This window comes from Rhinolophus hipposideros (assembly GCF_964194185.1).
Source record: "Rhinolophus hipposideros genome assembly, chromosome: 10".
NCBI lineage: Eukaryota > Metazoa > Chordata > Mammalia > Chiroptera > Rhinolophidae > Rhinolophus > Rhinolophus hipposideros.
In genome coordinates, this window is record NC_138056.1 from 9,306,030 (window position 1) to 9,332,080 (window position 26,051).

A 26,051-nucleotide genomic window follows, 5' to 3' on the forward strand; every position below is an offset into this window, starting at 1 on the left:
TTTTTGTTGTCACAAATTATCCCTATTTATGCTGTGAGTTGATATCTGTGCTGCAGTAGCAAGTTGTCTTTTTCCTCTCTTTCTCTCTTTTAAGTGTTTTATTTCCTTCTTTATCCTGTATGGTATGTTTAAGTGTATAGTGTCCTATTTGGTGTAGGCGTTGCCATTTCCTGTTTCTGTCTGTTGGAAATACTACTCATGGTTTTGTATTCTTTTGCTTTTTTGTTTCAGGTTGAATAGCCTCCTTCAGTATTTCTTGTAGTTCAGGTCGTGTGTTAGAAAATTCCCTCAGCTTCTGTATGTCTGGAAAGGTCTTCATTCCTCCTTCATATCTAAAGGAGATCTTTGCTGGATATATTATTCTTGGCTCATAATTTCTCTCTTTCAATAGTTTGAATATTTGGTTCCACTCCCTCCTAGCTTGTAAAGTTTCTGCTGAAAAATCTGATGATAATCTAATGGGCTTTCCTTTGTAAGTTACCGTCTTCTTTTCCCTGGCTGCCTTGAGGATTCTTTCTTTGTCATTGATTTTAGACAGCTTCAGTACAATGTGCCTTGGTGAAGGCCTGTTGGGATTGAGGTAATTAGGTGTTTTATTTGCTTCTTGGATTCGAGGGTCCAGTTCTTTCCACAGGTTTGGGAAGTTCTCATCAATGATTTGTTTGAATATACTCTCCATTCCCTTCTCCCTTTATTCTCCTCTTGTATGCCTATTATTCTTATATTGCTCTTTCTGATGGAGTCAGAAAGTTGTTGTAGAGTTCTTTCATTTCTTTTAAATCTCAAGTCTCTCTCTTCTTCCATCTCTGTCATTTCCAGATTTCTATCTTTGATATCACTGATTCTTTCCTCCATCTGGTCAACTCTGCTACCTAAGCAGGCTATTTCATTCTTCATTTCTTCTATTGAGTTCTTAATCTCCAGAAATTCTATTTGGTTCTTTTATAAAATTTCAATCTCTTTGGTAAAATGTTCATTTTGTTCTTTGATTGTGTTTCTGAGTTCATTAAACTGCCTATCTGCGTTTTCTTGTATCTCGTTGAGTTTTTTAAGAACTGCAGTCTTGAATTCTCTGTCATTTAAGTGACATATTTCCATGCCTTTAAGTTCATTTTCTGGAGACTTTTCATTTTCTTTCTGAGCTACCTTGTTACCTCAGTTATTCATGGCAATTAATGAATTATTATTTCTCTTCCTAGACATCTACAGGAGTGGGTTCTACAACAGGTTGATAGGATGAGGTCTTTCTTTGTTTCCCAATAGGTGCTGATAGAATGTTTTATTTTCTCTCTGACTGCAGCCTTTTATTTTCTCTCATGCTGTAGTGTTATATTTTATCTGCAGTGTTGCAGTTTCTCACACAATGGGAGTGAGGGCTTCCTGGAAGGTGGGCTTCTCCTCTGTGAGCAGGTCACCTGGGTCTCAGGGCACCGCCTCCATGAGGGGATGTGGAGAGACTCTGAAGTTCCAAAGCTCTTTCTGCACCAGATGCAGAGCCTATGTGTTTCAGCAGCTTTGTTTACTCCTGCAGGGATCTGTCCAGATAGGTGGGGATGGGCTAGGTGGGTTGTAAGAGGTGGCTCAGATCAATGGCTGTGACCACCAGTATAGCTAATCCTGCACCCAAGTTTCCCTCCCCTTTGCTGGAACTAGTTGGGCCGTGAATACGTGGCTATGGGCTGGCTTCAGTTCTCAGAACTGCAAATATTTTTTTCTTTTGATCTGACACTGCTACTGTTCCACTTCTAGCACCGGGAAGGTGGGGTTGAGCTGAGCTCTGGGAGGGTAGGGAGCGGTCAGCTAGGTTCTGTGCCTATGCCTTCTGTCCTCTGCTAGGCAGTAAGAGCTTAAACTACTGTTCTCACCCTTCTTCCCTCAGTCTTTCCTCGAGGTCTCTGCTGTGAGTGTTGGGTTCAGCTGTGTTGTATGCTGATCCCTCAGGTGGGACTATGGGCCATAAGGGGAGCACTAGCAGTCCAAATTCTTCCCTTTCCCATGGCTGCGGTATCTCTGGAATGCAGGGCGTCTGCAGCCCCAAGCTCCGGTCTGCGTCCTGCGTCCCGCGTCCCGCAGCTCCCACGTCTCCACATTTCCCCCTTCCCTTCTCCCCTGCTCACCCAATTTGCCCACCTGTAGATGATTTCAATCACGCGTCTCAGTCTTGCCTGTCCGCTGCGCAGGGAATCCTTTGTGGAGACATAGCTGTTCAATTTGTTGTATATTGCAGGGGAAGTTTCAAGAGGCTCACCTCACGCTGCCATTTCTATGATGTAATCCTCATATCTACATTTTTTACAAATCCCACAATACATTGTTGTTATTTTTGCTTTCTTACATGTTTATCATGGTTATCATTTCTGATGCTCTTCATTCCTCCATATAGATCCAGATTTTCATTTTGTTTCAGTTCTGATTTAAGGACTTTTTTTAGTATTTCTTGTAATGCTGGTCTGTTGGTGATGCATTCTTTCACGTTTTAGAGGTAGATGTCTGAGAAGGTCTTATTTTTAAAGCCTTTGTTTTTGAAAGTTATTTTCCCTGGATATAGAATTAATTCTAGGTTATATTTTTCTTTCAAGAGTTTAAGAAGTGGTTCCAGTGTCTTCTGGCTTACGTTGTTTCATATGAGTAACCCTCTGTCATTCTTATTTTTGTTCTGTTCATAATGTGTCTTTTTCTCTTCTGGCTGTTTTTCTTTTATCACTGATTTTAAACAACTTAATTATGCTATGCCTTGCATTGGTGTAGTTTCTTCATGTTTCTTGTTTTTGGGTTAATTGAGGTTTTTGGATCTGTGGGTTTTTAGCCTTTATGAAATTTGGATATTTTTCGTCCGTAATTCTTCAGATGTGTCCTCTACTTTCCTTTCTCTCTCTTCCTTGGGAACTCCAATTATATATATATTAGGGTGCTTGAAGATGTTTCACAGCTCTCTGATGCTCTATTCATGTTTTCCCCAGGTTTTTTTTTTTGTTTTTCTCTTTGTGGTTTGTTTTGGATAGTTTCTATCACTTTTTCTTCAAGTTCACTGATCTCTTCTTCTGCAGTGTGTAATCTGCTGTTATTTCCCTTTGGTATACTTTTTATCTGAGACATTTTAGTTTCCGTATCTAGAGATTTGATTTGGGTCTTTCTTGTATTTTCGATGTCTCTATTTAATGTGCTCCATCTTTCCTTCAGCTTCTTGAATATATAGAATATGATTGTAGTAACCATGTTAATGTCCTTGCTTGCTAATTTTGTTATCGATATTTCTGAGTCTGTTTCTACTGATTGATTTTTTCCCCTCATTATGGATCATTTTTCTTGCTTCTTTGTATGTCTGATAATTTTTGATTGGATGTCAAATGTTGTGAATTTTACCCTATCGGGTGCTGGATATTTTTGTATTTCTATAACTGTTCTTGGCATTGTTTTGGGACACTGTTAAGTTACTTGGAAACAGTTTGATCCTTTAAAGGCTTGCCCTTAAAGTTTTGTTAGCTGGGATCAAAGCAGCCTTTCGACCAGAGCTAATTTTTCTCACTAACAAGGCTATACCCTCTTCAGTGCTTTACCGATGTTCTGTGAATTATGAGGTTTTCCCACTCTGGCTAGTGGGGACACAAATTATTTTTGGCTCAATTTGAGGTCCAAGCATTGTTACCTGTAATCCTGATCTGTACTGTTTGTACTCAGGTGAAAACTGGAGGGGGATCCTCGGCAAATTTCCAGAGTTCTCTCTTTGTGTAGCTCTCTCCTTTCTGGTATTCAGCCCTGTGAACTCTGGCTCCTTGGGCTTCCCTGGACTCCCAGCTCCCTCTCCCCAACTTGGGGAGACTGTCAGGCTCCACTTGGGTACCTCCTCTCTGTGCCATGGCCTGGAAACTCTCTAGGCAGTAAGTTGGGGCAGTCATACGGGCTCATCTTGGAATCCCTCCTGCACTGCCTGATAGCCATTGTCTGAAACTGTTGTTTCATTTGTTTGTCTGGTTTTTAGTTGTTTGAAGAAGGAGAGTTAATCTGGCCCCTGTTCCTCTGTGTTTGCCGAAAGTGAAAATCTCTGTCTAATTAGCAGTCACTGAGCGCCTTGCATGTGCCAGGCATTGATCTCGGTGCTGGGACGCAGGCATGGTGAGACGTGGTTGTGCCCTAGAGGAGCTCACATTCTTGCTGGATCAACATGCTGACTCCTATGTCATAAGTGCTACATGGTGCTTACCATGGGAGGGCAGGATGAATTCTGTGGGAGAAGGAGCAAGCAACGCTTCTCAGAGGAGCTGACATTTGAAGGATGGGCAGGCATTTTTAAGCTGGAGAAGGCATAGGAAAGAAATCCCAAGAGGAGGGGACAGCAAGAGCAAAGGCAGACTGCAGAGCTGGGGACTCCGTGAGGGCCAGGCCTGTTTATATGGCTGTGGAATATTTGTCCACGGATTAGAAGCCTGTTGTTTATTCTGGGCAGCAGGTAGAACAGAAGGAGTTGGGGTGGGGTGAGCAGCCCACAGGGAGTGAAGGGAGATCTAACTGGAAAGGGTGGCTCGGGGTCAGCTGATTCAGGGCCTGTTTACCAAGCCAAGGAGCACAAGATTTTGAATATAATACCAGAGCCCTGGGGAGCTATGGAAGGCTATAAGCAGGGATGTAGTGATTGCTAGGGTGAGTGGGAGAGGGCTGGAGAGGGTTGAGACTGTTCGAACCAGGCGGACAGCTGTGGAGAGGCTGGCTCAGAGCGGACATTCTGCACGAAGATGAAAACGAGCCCAGACCTCAGTGCAGCCCTGGCGTTGCCACCTTTTGCATGTTTGATAATGGCCTTCGTGGATTCCTGCCTGAGTCCAGAGCAGATATGAGGAGACACTGACCTGGTTTCTCCTTTGCTGTGGCTACATGATTGCCCTCAGCACACCTGCCTGCCTCTGCTGGCCCCAGAAGTTCCCAGCGTCAGACACCCCGACAAGGGTAGGGCCTAAGCTGTCCCGCCTTACACCAGCCTAAGATGGCCCCACATGAGAACAGGGAGTCTCATCACCTTGGACTTAAAACAGGTACACCTTGAGTGACCTCGTACAGACTCCTAGATATTTGTCCTGAGTGTGCCTTTGCCTTGACCTTAATCTTGCTCCTTCCCAAAGGGATGGTTGAACCTGCTAGCCTCGCTTGCTCTGTGTGAGGTGGGCGCGGAGGACAAACAACTGCAGATGGAGAGCCTTTCCTCGTCATCTGAACAGGTGGCACAAAGGAGAAACGAAAGCAGTTTGGTGTGGAGTAGCTTAGGATGGTTTTCTTTTCAAGTCGGAGCCATGGACCAGAGAAGGAAGAGGTTTCGCCAAGTGGCTGGGTTCTGTTTCACGGTCAGGAAGTTTCCAGAATGGGCTCTTTATTAAATAACCTGTGTCTTGTCCATCATATTGACCGACACTGAATGCTAGTGATCTGTGTTACATCAGCCACTGGAGTTCTGTCCCTCTGTTGACTGATGCCGTCTCTGGAGGAATCTTAAGTTCTTTCTCCTTGGTGTTCAATTGGAAAGTGCTTGAGTTGCAGAGGTAGAAGTGAATAGTTTGAGTGTGTGGTGAAAATCATGACCATTTACTGAGCCCAGCCTGAGAGCTGGGCATTACTTCCAGGCACTAACTTGTTTCATCCCTATAAAAGCCCTGCCTTCTGGAAGAAACCGAGGTATGAAGAGATTGAAAACCTGCCCAAACTCCCCAGCCGGTAGTAACCCAGAGTACAGGCCTGTCTGCTTTCTAGGCTCTGAGCCTTTAATCATTGGGCTTCCCCTGCAGGCCCAGGGGGGCAGGAGGTGCTGTTCCTGGTGCCATCAGGAGATCTGGAGCTCCAGCACCCTGTGTGCCGGCCGAGGAGTTTGGCTGGGGAAGGAGAGTGGGTCCCACACTGGTATTTGTTGAGGACAGAGTTATTCTGAGTTCTGAACATCAACAGGCGCTATTCTTGAGGAGTTTAGTTGAAAGACAGAAGTAATATTGGCCTTTTATTAAGTTTGTACCCACAACTGGGCACTGTGTTTCATTGGCATGGATTTGACTGAGAGGCGGCACAGGGCTGTGGTGGAGTGTGGGCCCCGAAGCTAGACTGCCTTGGGTGAAATTCAGGCTCTTCGACTTCTCTTTGTCCCAGTTTTATCATCTGTCAAATGAGGAAAACCAAGGGAGAAACAGTGGCAAAGGCCTGTTGTGAGAATCACGTGAGTTGCTAGGTGTAGAGCACCTAGAACGGTGCTCCGTGTGTAGTAAAGTGCTCCACACGTTAGCTGTGGTGACTGGCACCTTTGCCCTTTTTACTGGTGGGACATTAAGGCTTGGAGAGGAGAACAGTAGGAGGTAACGTTCCACCCCTGCCCTCAAGGAGTCCCCAGCTCGGCCTCCCTCCTCTGCTCTTGCCTTCCCTCTGCCTGGAGGCCTCTTTCCTACTCCTCCCCCCCAAAAGTGCCTGTTCATCCTTGAGGCGTCAGCGCCTCCGTGATGCTTCCTTGCTCCTTCTCCCAAGACTTCATCCTGCCCTCCCACATGCTCTGGAAGTCCCAGGTAGCGTTTACTGTGCAGAGCCCTTCCTTTCTCTGTCCTGCCGGTGAGACATCACAGCTGACGGAGTGGAGGAGGGGGCTTAGGCAGGGGCCAGGCAGGGAGGGTTGGGATCAGCAGAGGTGAGGAGGTAGGGCATTATTCCCTCTCAGAACACTCGCCCTCGCTTTGAACACACTCATCCCATCGTCCTTGCCACTTTCCGAAGCAGTTCTGGAAGTCCTCTTTTGTGAGGACTTTAGTTGCGCTGTCATGGCTGCCTCGATGTCCTGAATCAATTCAAAACGTTTACCTTTCTTGGTCATTTCGATTTTGCAGAAGAGCCAGAAGTCGCACAGTGCCAGATCCGGTGAATAAGGTGGATGAGGACACACTGTAATGTTTTAATTTGTGTGACACGGAGCCTTTCTGTTGTGATCACAAAATACGGTGAATGCTGCAAAAGTGCCATCCAATGGAGAGGTAGGGATCTTCAATATGGGAAGAGATGTGTCGAACTTTAGTAACAACGTGTGACAACTTTCACCTTGTTCGGTGCAGTCAGTCGGGTGTGAGCTACGGCTGAGAGAAGATGTGTCTGAAAGTGTGCCATAAATCACCCTCCATCATGACAACGCTCCGTGCCACACATCGCTTCTGGTATGTGGCAATTTCTGTCAAATAAAAACATGACGGTGTGTCCTCATCCACCGTATTCACCGGATCCAGCAGCGCGCGACTGCTGGCTCTTCCCCAAAGTCAAAATGATTCAGGACATCGAGGCAGCCACGACAACACAGCTAAAGACACGAAAGAGGACTTGCAGAACTGCTTCAGAAAGTGGCAAGAACGATGGGATAAGCGTGCTCGAAGTGAGGGGGTATTCTGAGGAGGATTAATGGCAGTGTGACTTCTACTGTAATAAATTTTTAAAAATGTAAGCATTCATCATATTGTTTGATCAAACCTTGTTTGTACACCAGGCAAGTGGGAAAAGAGGATGGAGGCGCCATATCCTAACAGTATTGCCTAACCACTCCAGCCGGAGGCAGGGGTGGGTGGGAGGTAAAGGGAGGAGGGAGGGAAGAGATGACTAACTTTAGGAAAGGCAGAGGGAGCAGGAAAAAGAGTTTAGAAAAATGAATCCAGATAGTTGTAAGGAAGAGACACTGGAGGTGGGAGTTTGCAGAAGGATGGGGATGGATGCACTTAAAAGACTTTGGAGCAATGACTAGATAAAGCCTGGTGGCTGGATATCAGGGGGAGGCCTGTGCCTACGGGATGGCCTGGAGGATTGGAAGTGAGGGTACTGATGGAAACGGAGGTTGTTTGGGAGGGGAGTCTAATTTGGGGGAAAAAATAGGTGATGAGAGTAACCCCTGCATTTGGCATGGTGATTGAGCTCATCATTCCAGGGTCTTCTCATTTGGGGGCCTGACTTTGGGAAAAGAGGGCTCAGATGGAATTTTTCAGTGGACTGGAGAAGTATTCTGTCGGTCGTTACATAAATGTTTATGTACAGATGACAATTTTCTGCAAAAGCCTTGTCCTAAGAGACTGGATAATCCCGCCCTCCCACTCCCCCAGGTGTAGGGCCACGCTTATGTTTGAGGACCTGTGTTTAGATTGGTTTGGAGCCTGTTTCAGAAAGCCACACCTATGCTTTCCTCTGGGACCAGCTCTTTCAGAGCCCAGCCTCACTGGCTGCCTGGCAAGGCTGTCAGGCATTTTACACAATAAGGTGTGAGTGTGTGTGAGTTAACACTGCCTAACACCTGCTTGGTACTTTTGCTAGCACCTCCAAAGCTTCTCTTGTTTAATTCTCCTTAAATCCTTAAAACAACCCCATGACGTTGGTGAGATTAGCCTCATTTTACCAATGAGAAACAGAATAAGAAAGACTGAATAATTTGCCCAAGGTCAAATAGCTAGTAAAAGGTCAAGCTGGGATTTAAATCCAGGGACACTCACCTCTAAAGACCTGAACTCTTTCCTCTATCTTTCACACTACCTTAACTGATTAGCATTGGGGGTGGGGAGGGATCTCCAACTCTAACCCTAACTCCAGAAATTCCTTAGAAAGAGTGAAAACTGAAAAGGTGTCCCTTTTGGGGCTTTCACACCAACTTTTCAAATTGTGGGACCAATTCGATAATGTTTTGGGCCAGGTGAGAGGAGCATGGTGGTTTGATTTGTTATCACCTCCTGTGGGAAGTCAGGTGACCCAACAGTCTGATACGTGGGGCGTGGCTGGGCTCACTCTAGATCAGATTGGGTCAACATATATTTCCTCATTAAGTAGCAGTAGATTAGGAAGGTTTCTAAGCAGCCCTCTTGACATGAGGGGTGGGATGGGGCCAGTTTCCCGTAACACTTGCAGTTTGGACTGTGCAGGTTGCTGTGGTAACGACTTCTTGGTGTGTTACCATAGGTGGATATGGGAAATCTACGAGAATCTCCTTGCAGTGTGATTTCAGGCTTGAATTAGCTGGCAAGGAAGTGTTTTCTGTTAACGGTCAGGAGGATAGTGATTGCAGCCAGGGAAAACAGAAGTGCCTGCCCAGTTGCACTTCCGCGTTATGATTCAATAATAACAGTCATTTTGCTTGACTCTATATTGAGCCCCAGGGGTGTCAGGAGTAGCCCCTAATCATCAGATTACTCAGGAGAGGCAGAATAATTAATAGCTGTTGAGTGCTCAGTAGCCTGCAAAGCCCTGCTCATCCGAGGCACATAGCCCCCAAGGTGGGAATACCATCACAGTGCCCGTTTTCCAGAGAAGGAAACTGAGGTTAAGGGACTTGATCCAGGTCACACGGCTAAGCAGCTGTGGAGCCAAAGTGCAAACCCAGGGCATCTGCCCCCAGATTCTGTCCTTGTCTCCTCTGCATGGTGTCACTAACTGTTTTGACAGAAGAGGGGCACCACAGCCATCCCTGGGACTGGCGTCCTCACTCTGATCTGAGCACCGCATGCTTAGAAAATGCTGCATTTTGCTTTCTTTTTTTTTTTTTTACTTCCCCTTCCCCCCTGAGTTTATCCTTTCAAAGGGTCTGATATCAATTGAAACTGTTTTTGAGCTGAACAATCCTGGCAAAGATCCTCATTGAGCAAGATCCATCACTGCGTAGCTTTTTCCGCCATTAAGGGCAGATTTGGAAGGCTGCCCTGAATTTGAGCCCTTCCCAGCATCTCCTCTCCAGGGGGACATTTTGCAGCCCCGCCCCCACATACTGCCTCTCCCTCGCCCCCCAGTGGCCAGAAAGGACACCACCTCTGGCCTGAATCCACCGGGGTGTAGTGTGGTTGCCTGGGGCCTCCTGTCTGCCACTAGATCATGTTCTCTGTGTTCAGGGCACGTGAGATTGATTCAGTCAGGACACAAAGTAATGGAAAGAAGGTGAGACCCGGAGACACAAGCAGCAGGGGCCAGGGCCCAGAAACTTTGTTTTCCCCTCATCACAGTGTGTGGATTGCAAAGGCCCAGGGGCTCTGAGCCCCTGTGGAATCCAGGACTCCTGTAAAATGGGTCCCCCCACCCCGCTGTCCTCCCTCCTTTTCTGTGGACTCTGGCCCCCTAGCAGCTGTCTCTCCTGGAGGACATGTGGATTTGGGTTACAAACCACAGTCTACCCAGGATTTCTGACAACTCTGAATTGGTTACTGCAGTTTAAAAATGGAGAGGTGTCACATAGATCTGCATTTCTAGCTTCCTTTGGAGATCTGGCAGGTCTGGCAAAGCTGGACCTGCCCTCCTACCTGCAGGAGGCCCTGAGCTGGGCTGGAGCACGTGCTTTCTTTCTTTTTTTTTTTTTTTTAAAGATTTTATTGGGGAAGGGGAACAGGACTTCATTGGGGGACAGTGTGTACTTCCAGGCCTTTTTTCCAAGTCAAGATGTTGTCCTTTCAATTTTAGTTGTGGAGGGTGCTGTTTTCAGCGTCAAGTTGTTGTCCTTTCAATCTTAGTTGTGGAGGGCGCCCTTCAGCTTCAAGTTGTCCTTTCAGTCTTAGTTGTGGAGGGCGCAGCTCAGCTCCAGTTAATGTTTTCTAGTTGCAGGGAGTATAGCCCACCATCCCTTGCGGGACTCGAGGAATTGAACTGGCAACCTTGTGGTTGAGAGCCCACTGGCTCACGTGGGAATCGAACCAGCAGTCTTCAGAGTTAGGAGAATGGAGCTCTAACAGCCTGAGCACCGGGCCGGCCCCGAGCACGTGCTTTCCAGAGGGACACACTCCCCACCCAGTGGCTTGGCCTCTGATGTGCCTGCCTGTCCCTGTAGGCCGAGGGTTTGTGAATTTGTGATCTCTGGTGGAGGTGAAAACGGCAGAGGAGATAAAACAAAACCAAAAAAGGTGAGGGAAGGGCGGAGAGAGGGAGAAAAAAAGAAAGAGACAGAAAAGAAAGCTTTTTTTCCTTCTCTGGGGTTGTTAGTGAGGAAACTGACATTTTCCTCTCCTGGTGGAGGGAACACAGATTAGCCCTTGCGTTGCCATCCACCTTGTTCCCAGTCTGCTCTCCTTTGAGTTGATGGTATCGCCCCCCAAAGAGGTACTCGCTGTACCTGTGAATGCAACAGACCCTGCCTTCCTCACCCTGCTCTCCTCCCACCTCCCGGCCATGCGGACCCACAGTGGCTCCTACAAGGCCCTGCGGTCCCCTGCCCCGACCCTCTGACTGCTGTCCCAGCATAAGCAGGCCCCTTCATGGGGACCTGCAGGCTCCTCGCACCCCCACTCTTTAGCACTCTCCACCTCCCTAATCCTTACTCCCTGGTCCCCACCTCTGTCATGGCCCCTCTCACCTGTATTCACCGTGATTCATTGTGAACTTTTTTGCCTTTTAAAACCAAACTGAAAAGCTGGAGAATTAGCATCAGTTTTCACATTTTAAGGCTGTGTCTGGCACATAGTAAGAACTCCATAAAGATTTATTTACATCCCTCTGCCTCCACGTATCCTTCTTTCCTTTCTTTGGGTTCTCATATGGTAGTTGGCATGTATGAGTAGTCATGAATAAACACTAACGGTTTTTTCAGTAAAGGCATGAAGAAAGGAAGGCAGGAATGAAAAAGTGGGAGAAGCCCTGTTTTCACATCCCCTGTCTTGGATGACTCGTCCACCGTCCACCGGCTGACCGACTGGGTGGCTCCCTCCCTGCCTCTGTCCGTTTTTCTGCAGACATGAGAGCTGCCTGTGTGCCTCTGGGAATACAAAAGTGAACAAGACGTTCTCCTTCCCTTCAAGGGGCTTGCCTCTTCTCACCTCACTCTTCTGTCCTGTCCCCTTCCCCCAAAAAGCAGACTCCAGACACCGCCCCCCCGAAATACCCAGCATCCTCCTGGGTACCTTGGTAAGTGGAAGGGGGCTGGGTTAGGCCTGGGTGCCACGGGGGGAGGTAATTGGACTTTCAGGCCCTCCAGAAACAAAAGCCCAGGAACTCTGGGTCCCCAGATAACTTCTCAGTAACCCCCCAGTTCTCTGCTTTGTGACATCCCTGCTGGTTGTGGCCACTCTGAGAAGGCTGGTTTGGGTTTTTCTGCCACATTGGTTGACTGGGAGGCTGAACAGCAGGCACCAGCAGCAGGCACCGGGCTTCCGCAGCTCCTGCTTTGTGGGCCTTGTTCTTTCCTCTTTTTCCAAATTAAGGACCCAGAGAAGTGTTTGCCACTCTCGGTCTTACTGGGTGGCCCTTAGGACCAAGTGATGCCTCTCTGACTTTTGAAAGAAAGGCGCTAGTAGCTTCCACTGGCAGGTGATGCCATGATAAATCTCACAGGACAGGCATTTGCCTGCTGGGGCTTGAGATTTTGTCAGACAGCGAGGGTGGGGCAGTTGGCAGGGCTCAGGGGCCTGGGGCTTTTGTGCACCCGTAATCTGCCATCTGGGAGTGTCCTCCTGGCTCCCCTGGGAGGGGAGATGGAACATGGGGCAGAGGTGCTTGTGAAATTCAAATACCAACAGCTTGGCTTATGGGACCTTTGGAAATACCCTTGCTGTTTCTTTCTGGGCTTCCTTTCATCCCTGAGTTAGGGGTGATTAAGCCTTGTGTTCACTTGACTTACTAGAGTAAGTTAGTGGGAGACTTTGCAAAGGGCTTTGATCTCAGGAGAAAGGGCCATGTGACCATCACCGCTTCTTCACCCGTTTTATAGGTAAGGAAAAGGAGTCCCTAGAAAAGACATTGTTGGGCATATGTGGGTGGGAGTCTGAGCACCCCTCATTCCAGAGTGCCAGCAATCCTTTGTGAGGCGATGTGCGAGGAGGTGTCTGGGGGGGTGGGGTCTGGGGAGGAGCAGCAGGCCAGGGTCAGGGCTCCTAGGTCAGGTGTCCCCTCCTTTGTCACCACAGGCAAGTTACATCCCATTCTGCCTTAATTTCACCACCTGTGAAATGGGCATGGTAGATGTGAGAGGGATGTTGAATGAGAAACCAGAGAAGGTGGAATTAGAAGAAAGTGCTATAGCCCACACCCCACTGTGGCTGATTACATCTCAGCTGAAAACTTGCTGCATTCCCACCCGTGTCAAGAACACCAGAATATGCAGGCAGACTGTGAGGGGTCATTTTGATGGGGTGGACCTGTCTGTGAAATGGAGGCTTTTCGTACCTGAAACATACCTGGAGTCCTTGAGGCATTTAGGATGCATGGCCTGCAGGAGAGAGGCTTTTTATGGCCACGGGGCTGAGCTGTTTCTTTTCTGAATTTGGGGATGGTCATCTTTCCCAATCAGGGAGTTCCAGAGATAGTCATCACAGACAGGAGCTAGGAACCCCTGTTCTAGAAGACGCACCCCTGGAGCGTGAACAGCACATCCCCCACACAGAATGGAATCCTCTTCCCCAACAAGGGACCACACTCTGGGGGCCTGAAGCCAGGCAGAGGGTGGGCTACTTAGGAGAACTGTGTTTCAGTCATTGTCCACTTTGGGAAGACTTTTCGCTGTCTAAAAGACAATGTGATTCTTTGGAGCAGCAGGAAAATGTTACAGGGATATTTGCCACAGGAAGTTCAGGGCAATCAAACAGTCAGCTGTTGGAACATTAGATTTCAGGGGAAGATTATCATTAGGGATGGTGGTTGGAGGGGAACGGACCTAACGGGTCTGCGTGTAATGAATGGTGGGCTGCACACGTCAGCTCACCCCAGAATTGTCTGGGGTGCTCACTTGCTCACTTATTTCTTGATTGGCCTTTCTTTATTTAACCCAGGAAAGTCTCCTTTCTTGCTAAATATCTACAGTCACTTATTACCAAACTTTGGTGACAGTTACATCCTTAGCCCTGCTGCTGTCGTTTCTGTCCCTTGTACGAGCAGCAGCACCCTCACGCAGGTTTTAGCAGCATCGCCCTTTGGGCGACCTGGGACTTTCAAACCCATGGGTAGGGGATTTGGCAGCTTGGCCTTGACAGACTCGTCCATCGAATGCCCGCGTTGACTACAAGGTCAAGAAGGATGGACATACACACTAGGTCCACAGAGGTGTCATAATGTCAGCCCCCGTGGGAAAACAGTTCAGAATGCAGTGGAATACTTGAATGTTTTACAGATTTTGTTTTGGTGACATTCCTATAATGAAAACATACCCCTTTTCTGGGGATGGGGGGGCAGTGGCCAGGGTACTAAATGAGTGCCTCCTCTCAGGTAAGCTCCCACTGCCTGTGCGGTCCCACCTATGCGAGCCAAGACGTAGGCATTGAAGGGACATACGTTCAGGGTCCTGGCCGAGACTCACTCAGTAGAAACAACGCAGCGGTCGAGCCCCTGCTTTCCCATCCTGCCTCGCTGCAGGGACTGGTTGACAAGTCCCTTCCTTTCCCAGGTCTTTGCTTGTCCTCTGTCAGAGGAGGCCACACCCACCTGAGCTCCCTTCATTGCTGGAGGAGGGGGAAGTCAGACCACAGACAACTTCATTAAAATGACAACTTCATTAAAAATTAGATTAAGAACCCTGGAGATTCTCAAGTTCTGCATCTGGAGGAAGACTTAGGACTCGGGCTTTCTGTAAGGTCTCCAGGTGAATCTGACGCACGTGGTGAGAAAGTCCCCCGAGTGGTGAGGGCACTGCCACCCCCTAGCTGTGTGTCCTTGAGCGTCAGCCTCATCTGACGTTGGGTCCCAGCGATACTCACTGTGCAAGGTGGTTGTGAGGGTCCTGGCGACGGCAAATTGAAGCAGTGCTCACGGTGACAGGCGTGGCTGTTCTAACAGATGAGAAAGCAAGATGCTGGAGGTGAAACAGCAAGGCGGGTAAGGGGCAGGGAGGGCTTCAAAGCCAGGCAGTCTTGCTCCTGAATGGATTCTCCTAAGTGTGCTCCTCAAAATCGCTGGGGGTTCCCGGGCTGGCATGAGGTCAGAACGCTTTTCATAATCTAAGACATTATTTTCCGTTTTACTCTTCTTGCTTGCGTGAGGATACAGTGGACTTTTCAGAGACTACGTGGCACATGATCACGTCATCCTTCTGGCTGCCAGTGTGTGTGCTTGTGAATTCTTGTGTTTTGAAAATCTCACAGTTTTAATTTTGAATATAGTAAATACTGATAGCTAAAGTCCACATAAATGAAAACTCTTTGGGATCTTCAGTAGTGTTAGGAGTGAAAGGTGTCCTGAGACAAAGACTGTGCAGTCGACTGCTGCCTTAGGTGTGGTACTGGCTGAGCGAGGAGCGTGGCACCTCCTGTGTGTGGCAAGTGGTCGACGGGGAGAGCGGTGCCCACCCTAGGGAACTGCGGCTCTGCCTGGGGCTCTGCTGTGCTGTGTGTGTGTGGTTGGCCAGCTGCCCAGGCTGGGCCTTCCATTCTCTTCCCGGGGTATCTCGGTGCTCAGTCTGGCGTTCTGTGACAGGTCCCTCCCTGGGTGGAGTAGGGCTGGGCCCTGCTGCTTCAGAGGTCCCACAAGTTCTTGGCTGGGCCGTCGTGGAGGCCTTAGGAATAAATGAGTTCTGTGGTGTTGAATTCTTTCACCAGCGCTTGTTCTAGGCCAGGCCTCACGCTGAGCCAGTGCTCTGCCTGTTACCACATCGAACCTCGCACCGACCCATTGTACAGATGAAGAACCCGAGGCTCAGGAGGTTCCATTTAGGTGAGGTCCCGCAGCTGGTTAGTGGCAGGGCCCAGGACTCAGACCAGGCCTGTGACTGAGCCCAAGTCCCTGGTGTGTTTCAGATCTTCAGGACATTGCTCCGCTCGTCCAGTTCCTGGCAGATGGTGCAGTGTGCCGTGTACGCGCACCATGCCCGGAGTTTGGCTGCTGCCGCGGGCCTGTGTGGTCTGCTGTACCAGACCCCAGCTTTTAGACCACAGGTTCCGGAGCAGCAGGGTGAGCTGTGGCTAGAGTGCAGTGTTGAATTTTGACTGTGGCGTCTGGCAGTGGGATGGTTGTCGCCACTTTGCAGGATTAGGAATAGCACATGTAAAACTTGAGCTGCGGTGCTCAGTAACCAGGAGCCTCTGTGTCACACAACTAGCTAGGAGCTGTTGTCTTGCTCACAGTCTGGCCCGGGTCGGCTGCATCGGCATCTCCTGGAGAGGGGCTGGATTTCTGGGCCCCTCCCTGACATAACTGGCACAGAGCTTCGCGGGTAGGGCTGGGCACCTGTGTTTTCAGTGAGTGGCTCCTGGGGTTCCGGTGCACACCAAGGCTTGGCATTCCTTCCTGTGGGGTTGGGGGCTCCATGCATCCCTCAGTAGATGGCAGGCTGTGGAGGTGGCCCTGTGTGGATAGCTCTTATCGGTCAGGTGGCTGTGTACAGGCGTACCTCACCTGGCTGTGGGTCACCAGTGGGGGTGCGTGTTTTTTGCAAATTGAAGGCAAGACCCCCCACCAGCAAGATTACCATTCACTTTATTTGCAACACTAGCTTTTTCTGTGGCGGTCTGGAACCGAGCCACAGGATCTGAGGCATGCCTGTAAGTCGTTGTCTAAACTGGAACACTTTTGGACATGAAAGGGGGCACCATTCATAGCTATGTCGTGATGTGGGTAAGGCAGGACTTTCCTGGAAAATGCAGGCGTGTGGTCAGTATCCGTTTCTCTTTTCACCTTTCTGATGACTCTAGGAGATGCCTTTCCCTTTCTGTCACAGGTGGGGAAACAGAGACCCAGAGAAGGTTTCTTCTGGCTATAACCTTGTTCCTTGATTCCCAAACACCGCCCTGGCCAGGTAGTAGGTACTCTCACTGGGGCACGGGGGAGGGGGGCACTCCAGGTTGCCCATGGTGTTGGAAGTTTTAGAAAACGAACATAACCTTCGTCAATGAAAAAACCAACATTAAGGCTCTAGAACGCATGTCTAGAAAAGATAAAAACACAAATGCAGGATCCTGTCAGCAGAAGGAAGCCAGCACTTGGTGTGCATTCGTGTGTTTATGCTTCCTCTCCTTCGTGGTCCCTGGGGCTTGGCTGAGACCCCTTGTCACACAGACAATCTCTCAGTGTCCCTCTGGGCAGAATGACAGAGGGAGAGGACTGCTGAAACCAGCTTCTTCTCAAAGTAGACATTCTATTCGGGTCTGTCAGTTTTTTTCCTGCTGATTGCCTTAGAGGCCAATTGGTGATTGTTTTTTTTTTTTTTGCCTGTTAGGATGAGGATGCGAATATGACAGTTCATTTTTCTGGCATGGGGCTTGGACTGCAGTTGCAGAGAACACTCGAGGGGACCCAAGGTTGTTGGTCCCCTAAATATAACAAGCAGCGACGCACTTGAGCCTGTGATGCCAGCCCGCAAGGCCCCTGCGTGTGAAGGTTGGGTGTATTTCTGGTGCAGATGGAAATAGACACCTACCAGGGGGCCTGCTGGCATCAGGGCTCACAGGCGGCCTTGGGCCAATCTTGTCTCTGTCCCTGGCTGCCTGCTGTCTTCTGCCTTTTCCATCTGCTCCTTGTGGAGCTTCATCTGTGTTTTCTCTCTGGCTGCCGAGTGCTTTCACATACCCTGCTGTTCACGGTTTGGGTGGGAGCAGCGGCTCCTTGGTCTCTGGGGAGAGGGGCTGGGCAGGGCAGCAGGATACACTCAGTGGGACCTTCCCTTCCTTGAGTCTCCCTGTGGAGTGGAGGCACCCTCGGAAAGCCCACTCCACAGGTCAGCTGTGTGGGCTCAGGGATCGCTTCCCCGTGAGCTGCCTCCTTTGCACATCAGTGTTATCCTGTGTTCACAGGCAAAGATGGAGACGCTGAAAGACAAGACCCTGGAGGAGCTGGAGGAGATGCAGAATGACCCGGAGGCCATTGACCGGCTGGCCCAGGAGTCCCCTGAGGTAGAGGAGGCCATCCTGGGCCCAAAGAAAGGCCAGCAGAGGGGACTGAGGCCCTCCTTAAAGCCGCTGGCTTGTTGGGAGTTTGGGCCAAGTTCTTCTCCCTTTTCTGTGGCCTTCCCCCGGGTTGGGACCCAGCCAGAGACACTCCTGAGGTGTCAGCCCAGTTCCTGGGGACTCTGGGAGTTCTGGGGGGCAGAACTGGCGAGTGTAGGGTGCTTGCGTGAACCTGCACGCCCCAGGAGTCCCGCACTGTTGCTCTAGCCTGACTGCAGGCAGTTTCTAAAAGCACTGGTACCGTCCAGTAGCTGCCTCTCCCAGGGCTCCTGTGGCCCGCGTCTCAGGAGGAGCCCTTCTCCGGCTGGGGTGTGGGCTCACCTGTCAGATCCTGTTTCCTGACACTGGCAGCTACGCTCTCAGCCCCTCATCACGTTCCTCATGGGAACGAAAGCTCTTCTGTCAGTGCAGGGCTTTCCCTCCCTCTCTCCTTCCCTCCCGTCTCCACAACCCTGTGACTCCCCTGCAAGAGCAGGACACACACAGTTATACCTTGAGTGGCTGCAGCCTGTTCACTGCACCGGAAGCCACTGCCTGCTGCTCCTAATGCGAGGGAGGGACAAACAAATCTGCCAAACTCACTTGCTTAGCATTTGGAGAGTGTGTGTGTGTGTGTGTGTGTGTGTGTGTGTGTATTACTGCTTTCCCTGACGCACAGGTGTGGTGTGTCTCTTCTGTGAATTCCTATGTTCACCAAAACAAGGAAGCCACTCCATTCAGCTCCTCCTTGCGGCCGCTTCCCCAGAGCATGCACAGGGTGGACGTGCTGTGCTGTCACTGCCCCCCGCCCACCCACCCAAATGAGCAATCTTCGCTGGGGCTGGAGGGGCGGAGTTCTAGGCCGGGTGTGAGGAGAGGTCTGGGGACTTGGCGTGGCACACCATGCCGCCCTGAGCTCGTTCAGCGGGGACATGAAGCAAGGCTTGTCTTGGTGAAATGCCACGGGTGGCTCATGTGGTTCATTAGGCTGAGAGCGCTTCCAGGGCCTGGCTCTGAGCTGGCACGGCGCAGGTCACCACTCCTCCACATTCACTTCTTCGTCAGTCGCATATTAAGTACCAAGGGTACCTTGAATCTGCCATGAGCGCCGTGTTACGGGAATTCCAAGGCCTACTCTAAAGCGCACACTTCGTAGAAGCAAGCCTTTGCACAGTTAGAATTAACGGACGTCCAAGCTGGACAGGCCGATAGAATCTGTGGCAGAATCACGGAAAATGTAAGCAGAAACCCCTCTTGGGCGGACGGCAACTTGAATCCTGTGGCGTGCAACCATGCCTGACAATTGAATCAATTTGAATTCTCTGAGGGGAAGAACATTCACAGGATCAAGGGGAATGAAGGAGGGTGGGCTTCTTAGACTTCCAGAGCCCCTCGGACTAGCTTTCTGCCATGGACCATGGAACAGGAGTTGAGTCGTGTGGGCCTGTGAAGACGGAGATGGGAGCCGTTTAGTTTGGAATATGGACATTGGCGGAAAGGGAGTGAGTAGGGGACATTTCACGTAGAAGAGTGTGAAAGGGGGTTTGAACCATGGCAGGTGGGCTCCTTAGGGCAGGGTTAGAACTGTTTTGCTGGCCTCTTATAAATGACGGTGAGGGGACTTCATAGTTAACCCCAGTGGAGAAAGATCTGGGAATCTGTGGAGAGAGGACAGAAATGGGTAGGACAAGGTCTGGGGGAAATGAAGCAGCAGAGATTTACTGGTTAAGACCCAGGGAAAAGACAGTGGACATCCAGGGGGCCCCCTAAGGGGTGGCTGAGCAGAGGGCTTCACGCCACGTTAGTAAAGAAAGCTTTCATGGCTCATAGTAACAATGAGATTGAAACTCACTGGTGTCACTGTCCCTGAGTCAGTGTACTTGACGAGTGACTTAAGGCAGTATTTGTGGCAGCAAACCAGACTGCCTAGTTGTGGGCACTTGCCATCATGGGCAGACCCCACCCTCCCTGAGCCGCATCCTTGGAGGGAAGACCACTATGATGTCCCTCTTTCCAGTGTGTTCTCAGGGCCCTGTCATGGGATTGGCAGGAGGGCAGGCCTCCCAGAAGTCCCCTCTTCTAGGACACCCGTGACCTCCTGTGTCTGGTGGGCGATGAGCCAATCAGGTTTGGCTCTTCACGTGCTGCCTACGGCCAAGAAGCTGCCCTGATGGCACCTGTGTGGAGCTCGTCTTAACCCAGCTGCGTGCTGCGTCCTCTTTCCTGGTGCCACGTGGTGCTGTGGGTCCCCACTGTCTCAGGGGTGGTGCGTGTGACTCTCCACCCTCCTCTCAGTAAAGATGACTCCCTGGTAAATGGACGGGGCTTCAGGCCATAGCAGGTCTGGGAAGGGTTCCCATGGCTGCCACCGTCCCAGCTGGTGGCAACAAAGGACCTGGCTGAGGGACAAAGCACTGCTCCACTTGTGGAAGTGCTTTCAGGAGGCACATCCAGGTGCAAAGGTTGGCATTAGGGCCTCAGGTGGCTACAGGTCACCTTGTGTTGGTGGGAGTCCTCTGCTGGCTGTGGGGACTCTCCTCTAGTTCTCGGGGCCCCCCGATTAGCTCATCCGCACAGCTTCTCTGCAGAACACACGTGTGGCCTATAAGGCAGGGACAAGCCTCCTGAGTCAGTGTCACAGCCTGGCCTTGGCTTGCTCACTCCTCAGAGTAAGTTTGTTTTGGAGCCTTCCTGCATGTCTGGCTTGTGGTCTGGCCTGGGCCACCTCAGTCCCCCTCAGTAGGTCACTCGACTCTGAATCTTGTGGGTACATGGTTGGGACTTTGGGTCCCTCCCCCGCTAGAAAGTCTGTGACTTTCTCATATAAATTGGTCCACCTCCTCCCTGGAGCTCTGCACAGCCCGTGACGGGCCTGGCTCCTGCTCACCGTGTGGTCTTGGGCAAGCTGCTAACTTTCAGTGTCAGTTTTCCACGTGTATCTACCACATCGGTTGTTGGATAAAGATACAGTGAGGTGCCTGGGTCGGAGTGCTTGGTTGGGGTTTGAACGCAGGTCCATCTGACGCTAGCTGAGGGCTGAATGTTGTGGTTCCCCCACCATGGGCGATGAGTCCCAGAAGCCCCTGATCCAGCCTGCCACGAGGTGGGTGCTGTGCTGGTGGCGATTCTTGTGGTCAAGTGTCCTGTTCTTTTAGGTCCAGGACCTGCAGCTGGAACGGGAGATGGCACTGGCCACCAACCGGAGCCTGGCTGAGCAGAACCTGGAGTTCCAAGGTCCCCTGGAGATCAGCCGCTCAAACCTCTCGGACAGATACCAGGAGCTCCGGAAACTTGTGGACCGGTGCCAGGAGCAGAAGGCAAAACTGGGTAGGGGCGGCCGGCCCCTGGGAGTGTGCTCGGGGGGCCCTTCTGTTAACTCAGTCCCGTTCAAGTTGAACTGCTGGAAGAACATGGAAGACTAGATGCCCTCTCCCTTCCCCAGGACAGGCAAGGGCCAGCAATTACTGAGGGTCACCATGTCCCAGCCCTGTGCTCAGCGCTTTCCAAACATTTTGTCACAACAGCATCTAAGGGTAGGTCCTGCTGTTACTCTCATTTCATAGATGAGAAAAAGGAGGCTCAGCGAGATTCAAGAACTTGGCCAGTGTTATACAGCTAGTTAGCGGGGGACCTGGGCCTTAAATCAGAGCCTGCGCTGTGGCTGTCACCTCAGCCAGCTCAGCTCTACAGAGCTGGTCCCAGCTCGTCATCTCTGAAGTGGGGAGGGGCCGTCCCTGGCTGGATGGTGAAGAACTCGGTGCTCAGACAGGTGAAGTAACTCCCCTTGGAGGCAGAGCGGGGTTCGGGTTGGTCCCTGGGCTCCGAAGCCTGGGTCTTGGCTTCCCAGGCTGGTGTTGGGGAGGGTGGTTAGCCAAGGTCTGGGCTGGGCTCTGTTGAGCTCCTGTGCTCAGGAAGGTGACCTAAGGGAACTGGACCAAAAGGGGAGGTGGGGCTTCCCGCAGACAGGACGCTCTGCAAGCCTTTGCTAAAACCTCAGCCTCCAACACTAAATACATAGGCACTTTTGAACTGTTGAACTTTCTGCCCTCCCTTCCAGAGAAATTTTCTTCAGCACTGCAGCCAGGGACTTTGTTAGACCTTCTGCAAATTGAAGGCATGAAGATTGAAGAAGAGTCTGAGGTGAGATGGCCGTTGACACCCTCTCTCCCTTGAAGAGTGTCAGCACCTGGAGCGGGAGCCCTTCTATGAGTGCTGGATGTCTGCAGCGGGGGGTGGGGGGTGGACAGGGGTGCTTTAGTAGGTGGCAAAGATGAGTGACACCTTTAGTTCCATTGGAAGCCCTTTTGGATGCAGAGAGCAGGAACCCAGTCTCATGGCTGAAGCAGAAAAGGGCGACTGATCGCAAGGTCATGGGCAACTGGCCGGCCTGGATGGAAGGGCAGTGCTGCAGGAGCCCCAAGGACTGACACCAGGCCTGCAGCCCCTGTCGCCCAGGCTGCCTGCTCTCCTTTCTGCTGCCCTCCGAGCCTCTCTCAGTCTCTGGGCAGGCTGGCGCTCTCCACTTCTCCATGCACAGGGTGGGAGAAGCTGCCTGGGCCTCCCAGCCCCTGGGCTGGCCTGCACTAGGGACCGAGCAACTGGTATTCATCTAGTTATTCAACATATACATGCAGTAGCCACTGGGAGCCTGGCACAGGGCCAGAGGCAGGGGACAGTGGTGACCATGACAGCTAGCCCCTGCCCTCCAGGAGCTGACATTCTGGTGAGGGAGACAGAAAACAAGAGTTCCTTATGTCAGCAGTGACAAGGGCCAGAAGGAGAAATCCCTAAATGGGGGCCAGAGAAGGTAGGGAGTGCCTGAGGAGGCTGAACTGGGGGGGCGCGGCTGACCTTTGTCCTGGGGGTCAGGGGTGGCCTTGTTGCCAGGAGGCCGCTGTTGTCACCAGACCTTTGTCTTGCAGACCATGGCTGAGAAGTTCCTGGAGGGTGAGGTGCCCTTGGAAACGTTTCTGGAGAACTTTTCCGCCATGAGGATGCTGTCCCACCTGCGCCGGGTTCGTGTGGAGAAGCTCCAGGAGGTGGTGAGGAAGCCCAATGCTTCCCAGGAGCCAGCCAGCGATGCCCCTCCTCCCTGCCCGGTCCTCCCTCCTCGCCCGGTGCCCCAGGCCACGCCCCCTGTGGCTGAAGAGCAGCCCACACCCCCACTGCAGCCCTCAGCAGTGCCCCCCTACCCTTTGCCCTACAGCTCGTCTCCCGGCATGCCTATGGGCCCCAGCGCCCACGGCGAGCTCCAGCCGGCCCCGTTCGCCGTGGTGTCCCAGCCCTCCTTTCCTTACAGTGGGCCTGTGGGCTCCCCTTACCCGTCAGCCCAGCCAGGACCCAGGGCTGCTGCGGGCTACTCCTGGTCCCCACACAGGAGCATGCCGTCCCGGCCTGGCTATCCCGTGGCCCCCACTGGCACCCCTGGTCCTGGGTACCCCTTGGCGGGGAGCCGGACACCCAGTCCTGGTTATCCTCAGCAGCCCCCCTACCTCTCCACAGGAAGAAAACCTCCCTACCCAACACAGCCCCAACTGCCAAGCTTCCCAGGCCAGCCTCAGTCCTCAGGCCCCCCTCAGCCCCCCTACCCCACTGGGCCTGCCCCTCCCTATGGGTTTCCACCACCTCAGGGTCCCGCCTGGCCTGGGTATTAGACACCGTTCTGGCCCTTGGCCCTTCCCTGCTTCCACCTGTACCACAACCTTTGGCCCACCTACTGCTGAGATTCGAGGTGACATGGGAAGTGGAGTTAGCACTCCCCGTGGACTTGGGGGTACCCAGCAGGGAGCCTGCAGGCCCCTGCCAGGCACTGGGCAGTGGGACGGGCTTGGCACCAGCAGTCAGTCCCAGATCTTCCCCTCCCGGGGATGGGGTGCCTCCTTTCAGTGACTGGCTGTCACCTGCCTGGTGCTTCCAGGCTGGAGATGAGCACCTGTGTCAGCGAGCCACGTGTTTGTGAACGTCTTGTGCCCAGACTCCCAGACACCTGAAGCCAGTGCAGTTCCCTCCGTGACAGGCTGGCGCCTTCGGCCCCCGCTCAGCCCCCTCCCCTGGGATTTGGCCTATTCCACGTGGTGCCCACACCCAGGGGTGCAGCTCTGTGTGTTTCTTTGGTCCATTCAGGGATGGCCTGCCCCCCACACCACGGCTAGGGCTGGATCAGAGCGAGAGAAGAGTTAGGAAAACACACCATGATTTTTAAGTTCCATAAAGCCATAACTGAACTCTGATGTGCTGATGTCAGATAAGCTTGACCTATGTGCTGGTTTGAAGGACAGCAGCAGGGCCAGTGCAGCAAGAAGACAGGGTTGTGAAGGTGGACCCCACACCTTGCTTGCACTGGTTAGAAAGTCCAGGGGACTGCCTTGGACCTTCTGGCTGGAGGAGAGTGGGCAGCTCTGGCCCAGGAGATTGTGGTCACATTGGGGCTCGTGTAGGAGTGGAGGGCCCGCCACCTCCCCAGCCACCCTCTCTTCTCTGGGCCTTCCTCTGAGCCCTCCGCTTCCGGTTGACTTTTCCTGAGGCCCGCTCCTTCTGCCCACTCCTTTAGTGCCTTGAATCTCATTTGCAGCAGCCCCGTTCCTTCATCCTCTGGCTTCCCTGATGTAACTCCCCCTCCCGCCCCAATATCCCTCCTGAGACAGACATCAAAAGATGCCCTAACAGTAACCTCCCAAATGGTGCTTTCTAAAACACCATCACTCTGTCGGAGTCCATTTCTTTGCATCTCTCTTGTTTTCAGAATGTAAAGGGCAAGGATTGTGACTCCGTGCCACATGCAGCCCTCAACACATTGGGGGTTTTAAGCATATTCAGTCATGAAACTGACAATAGACCAAAGGGGGTGTGATGAGCAGAGCATTAATTTGGTTGTCCCAGATGTGAGCCAGGTCTCAAGGGCAGACCTTGGAGCTGCTATGGGTTAGGAAGTCATATGTGCCTTGAAATGTCCACTACACGAGTACCCAGCATCTGGTGGCCTGGGGTGCTGGGGGCCAATGAGGAAACTCGACCTTCTGGTGCCTGCCCCTGCCCGCCTGTGTGCCATAAGCGGGTGCGCAGACGAGATGCTCCATGGGCAATCGGTTCCTTGCCAATTGTGCTTGCTTCTCCTAAGTTATTTATAAAGAGAAATCACTAATGGACTCGACTAGTTTGTGTGCTTTGGAACTGGATGAACAACTGCCTGTATGTTGTATAAATAATTGCCATAATAAATGTTGAGGAGTTCCATGCAGTGTTGTGGCTCTCGTGGGTCTGAGAAGCAGAGAGGTGGCTGCTTGGGATGGCAGGGATGGGGCAGGCATTGATTTCTTCCACTGTCTGCAGGATCAGCTCTGCTGAAAGGCCTCTGATTCGCACCCACAGAGCCCCATCTACTTGGGTCTCATCATTTGGGCTGCTGCCCTCATGCGCCTTCACCCCCGGGCCTGTGTTACAGCATGTCCCTTTCCTGTTCTGGTTTTCCATCTTAGGCACTGTCATGCAGGAGCCTGCACGTTTGCAGGCTGTCTTCCTGGGCAGACAGCTTGGGCCCTGCGAGGCCAAGGCCCCTGCTAGAAGCTGTGCGGGGAGCACACTCCTGCCACCTGCTGGGTTGAGGAGCACCTCTGCTGCCAGCCTGTGCCTTCCCGTCCAGTTTCTGTACTGGGATGGAGGTGCAGCAGGCTCGTCAACTGGCTAAGGAGCCTAGCGGTCTCCCCTCTACCTCCCTTAGCCCAGCTGGGTATCATGAGGCCTGGGAGGCGCTTCTGCTTTCAGCAGGAAGGGCAGCTTTGGGGGAGTCAGCAGACCAGGTTTCTGATGGACCCTCAAGTCAGCCCTTGTGCTTTTTCTTCCCTGCAAGGTGACAAGGGTAGGCTGCCTGGACGATGCCCGGAGATGCCGAGTCACCAATATTGCAAATGGCCGCATGTGTGGTTCCTTGATCAGGGCACACACCCTAGGGGGATGGGGCTGGGTCTTCCACCTGGCTGTGTCTTGACCTGGCTGCAGGGGCTCCTCTTACGGCTTTGTGGTACCAGACGTCGTCAGGCTTCGAGAAGTCACAATCCTGAGAAAAGCTGGGGGCATCTCAGCCCACGGTTGAGAGCCCCTGGGCTCCGGCGAAATGTTTACTGCCCTTTGTCCCCTCCTGAACTCTGCCCTTACCGTGCATGTGCCCAGGACACCCAGGAGAACTAGAAGACAACCTGGCTTTGCAGGAAGAGAATGAAAATCTCACCCAGGGAGCACAATCCTGTCACTTGATTTGGG

The 26,051-nt window shown here is 51.7% G+C and overlaps 1 protein-coding gene across 5 annotated transcripts in view; it reads left to right on the forward strand.

The window, feature by feature from the left end:
• VPS37C (VPS37C subunit of ESCRT-I) overlaps positions 1–25,031 on the forward strand; it is a 34,749-nt gene extending 9,718 nt beyond the window's left edge. The window contains exons 2-8 of one of the 5 annotated variants that reach the window (XM_081063101.1): positions 16,592–16,669; positions 17,090–17,250; positions 17,664–17,762; positions 20,951–21,122; positions 21,238–21,328; positions 21,853–21,935; positions 22,718–25,025. In XM_081063101.1, coding sequence (XP_080919227.1) covers positions 17,719–17,762; positions 20,951–21,122; positions 21,238–21,328; positions 21,853–21,935; positions 22,718–23,449 — 1,122 coding nt within the window. In that variant the 5' untranslated portion in view covers positions 16,592–16,669; positions 17,090–17,250; positions 17,664–17,718 and the 3' untranslated portion in view covers positions 23,450–25,025. Of the gene's footprint in view, positions 1–16,591; positions 16,670–17,089; positions 17,251–17,663; positions 17,763–20,950; positions 21,123–21,237; positions 21,329–21,852; positions 21,936–22,717 lie in introns of all 5 variants that reach the window. The other 4 variants (XM_081063104.1, XM_081063103.1, XM_081063100.1 and 1 more) reach the window with 4 other exon arrangements.
• The last annotated feature ends 1,020 nt before the right edge of the window (positions 25,032–26,051 follow it).